Here is a 7943-nt window from a genome sequence, read left to right as displayed (position 1 = left end):
GACAGCAGGCTGAAAGTCAGAGGACTAAAGTATCATCAGTTCTCATGTTGACTCATTTTTCTCATGATTTCTGCTTTTTTGTGGTTATGAGAAATCATACTGAGCTTATTTGGATAAAATGGATAAATAAATAAATGTCCTGCAAATTGAATGACTTTTCCAGGTGGCAATGGTGGCAGCTGTGAAACAACTGCTTTTGGAAGCTTTGAATGATTTGAGCTCGAGGAGTTCAAGAGATTCCTGAAGTCAATTTTTCTTTGGATGAGTCTGTCATACAAATCACAGAAGCTGAGTCCATCATCAACCAGAGCAGATGTAGTGATTCTGATGGTGGATGAACTTGGTCATCAGTCTGTGGAGGTGACCAGAGAAGTTTTCATGCGCATGAACAGAACTGATCTGGTGCAGAAGTTACCAGAGAGCAGCTCAGCATCCAGAGGTAAGACCAACATGCATGAGTGTAAACTCTGTGTCATCAACAGGGTTTTGTGTTGGTGGTGTCATGGTGGTGCAGTGGTTAGCACTGTGTCCTCACAGCATGAAGGTTGTGTGTTTGAGCCTCCTGGTTGGCTGGAACCTTTCTGTGTGGAGTTTGCATGTTCTCCCTGTGCCTGCATGCTTTTCCTCAGAGTGCTCTGGTTTCCAGTCCAAACACATGCTTGTTGGCTTTATTGCTGGTTCTAAATTAAATGTGGGTGTGAAAGGTTGTCTGTCTGTTTAAAACCTGAGGTGGACAGGTGTACCCTCTCTCATTATCACAGCTGGGAACCCCCAGTTACTTTGGTTGGACAGGATGGAGGGTTTCTTTGTTGGGTTCTTATGTCATTTTATTTAGTTTCACATGATTTTCTCTTTTAAATCATCTGTGTCGTCTGAAGGCTGATTCTACTTGGATGTGTGATAATGTTTGAATCCTCAGAGTTGATTGTAAATGTCTTTCCTCCTCAGAGAAACACTCTGTGGATGAACATGGAGCTGCACTGTTGAAGAGAGTGAGTGTGACTTTAACTCAGCTTTCATTCAGTAGATTCAGGCTGTAAATCATCCTCATCTTGAACATTAAACACGATGAAACAGACGAAGCATCTTTGAAACTGGATGCTTCTCACAGTGTTAATGTGGAGTCTGCAGCAATAATGTTTCCACTGACGACAGAGTGAAGGACTCCGCCCTCAAACCAGCGTCCCTCCCTGTACCATTGTTAATTCAGTGGGTTGGTTTCGCCCCCTGTTGGCTCTCCAGGAAACTGCAGGTCTTCCTGATCGTTGACAGAAGTTTAGTGAATAACAGAAACACACAGTATTAAAGATTTATACCGTCTGTGGTAAATTACAGCTTAAGAGTGTTCAGTCAGACATAAGTAGCTCTAGTTAGCATGTGAATGTGATGCTTACTTTGGATTATGGAACTTTTTATTATTATTAACGGATTCAGTATTTATTAAACTCGGTGTATCCGTTGTTGCTTTGGAGATGCAGAGACTGATTAAAGAGACACGACGTCACTCTTTCTACTCATACCTGAGCCAAAGGTAACGTTGATGGAAAGGCGGTAACATCTGTTTCAACTCGGTTTATTTCTATGGCGCAAAATTAGAACAACAGTCGCATCAAGGCGCCTCCGTTATCCAGGCGGGCTGACAGCTGGGAGGAGAGAGACGCAGAAACGCGGAAGTTTTTCCGCCTCCGCGTTTACAGAAAGTGAGAGAAAGCAGCGGGAGAACAGCGCCTCACACTAAGCTGCTTCACAAACACTGAAGAATGATTTTCCATCAGCAGTGATTCCAGGTGTTCACATTTTACATGAAGTATTGAAGGTAAGCGCGGCATTAAGTTCTGCTTCCTCCTGGAAGTTCACATTCGTAGTTCTGCTTCCTTGTTAGGGGAGTGTGAAGGCCCTCTATCTGCTCTGTTTCTTCTTCTTCTTCTTCTTCTTCTTCTTCTTCTTCTTCTTCTTCTTCTTCTTCTTCTTCTTCTTCTTCTTCTTATTATTATTATTATTATTATTATTATTATTATTATTATTATTATTATTATTATTCAGGCAAAACAAGTGCCTGTTTGAGGGCCTAAACATGCTCAAAAACTCAGGAAGTTTTGCACACGCATCAGGTCTGGTGAAACATTTCGTATTTTAATGGTTTTACATATGAGCATTGGAAAATGGCTCCGTAGCGCCACCTATTTGGGGTTTGATTGCATAACCTTCATATTTCGTCAGTGTCAACTACACACCTGGGCAGTAGCGGTTTTAGATACGGGCGGTTGCCCGGGGCGGCATCGTGGTGGGGGCGGCATCACGGGCATCGGCAAAAAAAAAAAATGCTCGTACTCATGCTGCCCCGACGTCAGCCAGCGCATATTGGGAATGGTATAGACACCGATCGGTTTTCTATCGCCCATTTGCTGGGAGTAAGGGAGCCGTCCGTTTGCGAGGTGCGCCTGCTGCTTGCGGCGCAGAGACCAGAGGGCGGGACGGCGGGGAGCAGCATCTAATAACCATCTCGCAAAAGAAAACAAAATAAAAACAAACCAACAAACACAAAAACACCAGACATCATGATACAGACTTATAATTTGCACCGATGTTTTTTCGAAATTCTATACACGAAAAGTGAGCGCGAGAGCCCTCGGTGCGCGTGCTCGCTGCTGAAGTCAAAGTAAACTTTATTGTCATCTCCGCTACATACAGTCCAGCATATAGAGAGACGAGACGACGAGGCTCCAGTTACAGCAGTGCAAGTAAACAAACAATAAATATAAGAAGAGTAAGAAAATAAATATACACTTTAGGACTCGGGGTAAAGGATCAATAACGAGTTAAAATTTACAGTTTGATGATTTAAAGTCTCACACACAACCCGTTGAAAGGGGGGGGGAGGGGGTGCTGCTGCTTCCAAATAGAGCACATTTCATTCATAATGCTGTAAATCCAAGCCCATTATGTATTCACGATTTGAATCCTGGGTTGTGTGAAATCCCAGAAATGCACCTTAGACAAAGTGAATCTGTGAACTAAGGTGTAGGTGTGTTAGGTTATGTTGTGGTGATCCTCAAGTTGAGGGATGGGTGTTCCTACTGGAGTGCAAAATTAAACCCAATGTAAGATGGACAAGAAAAGTTCAAAGCCATCAGGTCCTCAGTTTAGAAAAAGAGAAAAGAAGAGGAGGAGAAACGAGCAACAGATGCAGGTAAGCAGATGTGTGATTGGATGATGGCAGCTCATCCTGAAACAATCAGAATCAGAATACTTTATTAATCTCTAAAAAAAATGATGTGCGTTACAGTTGCTCCAAGAAGAAATGGTAAAAATAGTAACAGTAACAGACTAAACTCCAAACAATACATTTTGTTACAGATTTTAATATCAATGAGTCATTGTCAGTTGTTGATTTGTCCTGTTCTCATTGTATGACGAATTATGATGGCTGTTTGGGAGCCGTTTGCGTACTATGCATACTCTCTCTCTCTTCATATGTGTATGTGTGTACGACAGCTTTATGTTAATGTACAATCCTTAATATGTTTTGTCTGTGTGTGTGTGTGTGGGGGGGGGGGCAGAGGGAGTGTTCGCCCAGGGCGCCAAACAGGCTAGGACCGCCACTGCACCGGGCCATGTTAAACTGCGGAGCTTTTGAGTTTTCGGGACACGGTGAGGCCGTGGTGCCACGGCGAATTTCGATGATTCGCCATGAAAATCATATTGCCTCTCACTCTGTCATACAGACCAAAGACCACACATATGACAAGACTTCAGCCCTGAACAAATTTCAACTGTCACATTTGAGATCAGGGAGAATGCCACCTAGTGGGAACAGGAAATGTCATGTCTTTCACTTTGATATACGGATTTTCACAGGTTAATCATGGCTGTCACAATGACCACCTCAAAAGCGGTGAATATCACCATCAGTCCCTCATGATGCTTCAGGGAGAAAATTGTGACTTTAAACTGAACGGCGCACCCTGGTGGCAACGCGGTTCACCATGAACAATGAAGTTGGTTTTGAGGGGCTTGGAAAGTTTAAAAAGTCTTAAAATTTGACCCACACCTCCAATGTGATGAAGGCTTTTTTGTTATGTGATATGTTTATGGAACCTTGCAAAATGGCTCCACAGCGCCCCCTACAAAATTTCTAAACATCAGCCCCTGCTCTGTGTTTCATCTAAGAGTCTAAGAGATGTAGCCATTCTTGTATTTTGCTTGTTTACATTATTGTATTTTGCACAACTCTGTTGCTTGTGAAGCTCGCACACAAGAATTTCACTCACATGTGCTGTACCAATGTACCTGCACATGTGATGTGACAATAAAAGTGATTTGATTTGATTTGAAGAGTCTGGAACCTGGTAAACTTATGGAAGATATCAAGATGTGCAAAAAAGTCTCTTGGAGCAATATCCCAAATCCAACAGGAAGTCAGCCATTTTAAAATTAATGTGTAATTTTGGCGACATTTTCCCATCTTTTCAGGCACCGTACTTTGATGAACTCCTCCAAGGGATTTCATCAGATTGGACCGATCTCCAGTGTGTGGAATCTAAAGACCTTTGTGATGTTAAATTGCGAAGCTTTTTACGTTCATGGAAACGGGGTGGTCATGGCGGCACGTGGAGTTTCAATCACTCGCCGAAAAGCAGTAATCTGCTGTCACTCAAAAACACAATGTCCAATCTCTCCCAAAGGTCGCAGGGATGATGAGACTCGAGCTCGGAAATGTTTCTTATGCCATTTGTCAGTAATGGTTAGAGCGCCACCTAGTGGGACGAATATAATCATGATTGAATGAAATGTTAGCTGGTGGTTAAACGCATGAATTCCATCAATGTGACATCAGATCGGACGTGCTGGTTTTAGGTGTTGGGCGTGGCTCGACGCGCCGGGGTGCGAGGGCCCTCGTAACGCTGCTTGCAGCTTTAATTGGAGTTGTTTTCATATGTGTGTAACAAGGAATGAGATATAATAATAAGTTATATTAGATCATGTGACTGTTGCTGGTTTGAAGCAGAGGTGCAGAGCTCTGTGGGAAAGAACCGGAGGTCACGGTAGAGTTCTCGGTTGTAGCGGTTTAAAAAGGCCACGATAGTCACGTGATCTTAAAGTTGTCTGTGCGCAATTTCATCTCCATCATCTCCATCAGACACTAGATCTTCCTCACACAGCTCTGCCCCCTGGATGGTGAATGTCAGAGTCACAGATATTATGACATAATCATTATTTTCCAATGTTAAAAAAAGAAAAACATAATTTTTTTTCTTTTTACAATAATTTCCACATTTTGTTTTACAATAAAAGCCTTGTTAAGAATTAAAGTGTTTCTCACCTGTGAGAATCTAGAGGGCTTTTAATTTGAAAGAGTTTGTATAAACCAGGGGTGGGTAATTCATTTTCGCAAGGAGGCACATTTGAAAATGAGACTGTTGTGGAGGGCCTTTCCAACAAGCTGAACTCAAACTCACACACTCACGCTGCTGTGGGTTGCATGTTTTTATTACACAATTTTACTCAAGTTTCAAGCTGATGTTTGACGTTCACGTCCAATCACAGTTTTCATTTGGGTGATAGAAAAGTAACAAACGTCCATGTCAGTAATGTTGTCATTAGTGAAACACAAAGCAGTCAGTTTCCATCCATCAAATGAACAAACAGCAGACATGCTGTCCTTCATGTATAACATGATTTCTTCATTTTCCAGGTGGTAACTATGACGACTAAGAAGCTGCTCACTGAAACACTGAACCAGTTGAGTCCAGAGGACTTTGCTGAGTTCAAGTCACTCATTGAACTGGAGAAAGATCTATCATCCAAGCCAAGGGGCCGACTGAAAACAGCAAACACACAGGATGTAGTGAAGCTGATGGAGGAGACGTACAGAGGAGAGAGTGTGGAGGAGACCAGAAAGGCTTTAATGAAGATGAACAGGACTGATCTGGTGCAGAGATTATCAGGTATCACCTCAGGAACCACAAATAAGAGAACAAAGACTTAAATATGTGAGAATACTGCATAAAGTTTATCACATTCATATGAAACCAGGTGCTGACTGATAGAAAAATCTCTTGACTCTGTTGTGTAGTGAATGATGAACAAAGACGTTTATATTTTCGTGCTGCTTTTTATAACGTGGATTAGAGCAGAATATGTGCAGGTCAGGCAGGTTGGCTCATTACAGGAGGCTCAAACACAGCACACTACAAAATAATAGCAGCTTATAGCCGGTGTGCAGTGATATTATGTGACTGTTTCAGGACTTCACAATTACAACAAACCACTGAAACTCTTCTTATTAACAGTTAGACAGTTACAGAGGTCACATGCTCTGTTTAGTGGTCGCACACATGCTGATACCTAATGATCCCACACAGTGCAGTGATCCACTGCCTCTGAGAGAGGGCGCCATTGGGCCAATAAATATCACGGCAGGGATAGCTCAGTAGGTAGAGTGGTGGCCCCATGATCGGAAGGTCGGTGGTTCGACTCCACTAAACAGCTACCCTTAGGTACCCCTGAGCAAGGTACCGTCCCTACACACTGCTCCCCGGGCACTGCATTGGTGGCTGCCCACTGCTTCACTGGGTGAATGGGTTAAATGCAGAGGAGCTATTTCCCTACTGGGAGAGGATGTTGTCTAACCTAACGTTCATCATGGACAGCACCTCCCAATGTCATGGTCCTGGGTCGGTGAGCCAGTGTTTTGAGTTTTGTACTTTTGTTTTCTTAGGATGATTGTGGTTTGGGTTTCAGTTTGTACTTCTAGCTCTTCTGTTCTCCTTGGATTGAGAGTTCTACTGCTTAGGTTTGGGTCCCTGTACCCCCATGCTCTGTGTAGTTTACTTCTGTCCTCGTGTTTGCCTTCTCGTTCCCCAGTCAGTAGTGTCTCATGTTGCTCTTGTCCCTGTACTCAGGGAAAGAGCAAACACAACATGACGTACACTGACGAGAGACTGTCAAAGTAAAACAGGAAGTACACGACAGACACAGAGACCCAGACTAGACACTGAACAGAGGGAACACTGTCTCATTGTTACTATTAGTGTCAGCTGTGTTCCCTGTGTGCTCCTACGTCCCTCGTTAGCTTTCTGTGTATTTATGTCAGAGTCTCCCTTAGGCTACGTTCACACTGCAGGCGAAAGCACATCAAATCCGATTTTTCTGACCCTCTGCGACCCATCTATCCGATCATGGTCTGACAGTGTGAACGGCACAAATCCGATATTTTCAAATCCGATCTGGGTCACTTTCGTATGTGGTACTGAATCCGATACATATCTGATGTTTCAGAAAGCGACTGCTGTTTGATGGTCAAGTCGCATTAAATCCGTCTTTTATGTCACTGACACAAGACAGACGCCGATTATCAGCGCCAGAGAAGACATTGCGAACGCTTCCTGGCCATCCGGTGAAACTGCTGGGAAGACAACGTTGGAGAAACGTGAACATTTTATTTGTTCTGCATAATCTGCAGATTCTGACAGAAATCTGCAGCTATCCTTTGAAGCAGCGCTCCTCTCAAACAGCAATAAGGATCATTATTAGGTTAATTACATCATTATGTAAATAACAAAATAACTTAAAGCAAAAATTGGGAAACATGAAGTGCGAAGTCTTTATATTAAGGGCCATCAGTCAAACATACTGTTGCTCTGGGTCTAAACAGAGCGCGTTGTGTGTGACGTCTTCTTTTGCGCATGCGGGCCGCTTTGAGCGTTCACACTAGAGCGCGTTTGCTGTCGCATTTTATTTGTAGTTTGAACAAGCAGACAAAAAAATCGGATTTGATCAAAAAATCAGAATTGAGCATCAAGACCTGCAGACTGAACGTAGCCTTAGATCTGTGTCGCGTCGTCACTCATGGTTGTGTGGAATTCTCCGAGTGTTCAGCGAACTAGTTTTTCCCAGTTTAGTTTTGTATTGTTTATTTGCCCTTTCTGTAAACAAAGCCA

At 43.1% G+C, this 7943-nt stretch overlaps 1 protein-coding gene across 1 annotated transcript in view; it reads left to right on the top strand.

The window, feature by feature from the left end:
- Nucleotides 1-1354: 1354 nt before the first annotated feature.
- Nucleotides 1355-7943, top strand: part of LOC120733129 — a 63632-nt gene continuing 57043 nt past the window's right edge. Inside the window, exons 1-2 of the mRNA XM_040031170.1 lie at nt 1355-1816; nt 5696-5948. Of these exons, the coding sequence (XP_039887104.1) occupies nt 5705-5948 (244 nt within the window). The 5' untranslated portion in view covers nt 1355-1816; nt 5696-5704. The remainder of the gene's footprint in view (nt 1817-5695; nt 5949-7943) is intronic.

Source organism: Simochromis diagramma, unplaced genomic scaffold (assembly GCF_900408965.1).
Source record: "Simochromis diagramma unplaced genomic scaffold, fSimDia1.1 OVJJ01000361.1, whole genome shotgun sequence".
Classification (NCBI taxonomy): Eukaryota; Metazoa; Chordata; class Actinopteri; order Cichliformes; family Cichlidae; genus Simochromis; species Simochromis diagramma.
The sequence above is the reverse complement of the archived record's forward strand: the minus strand, read 5'-3'. Positions and strand labels throughout refer to the sequence as shown.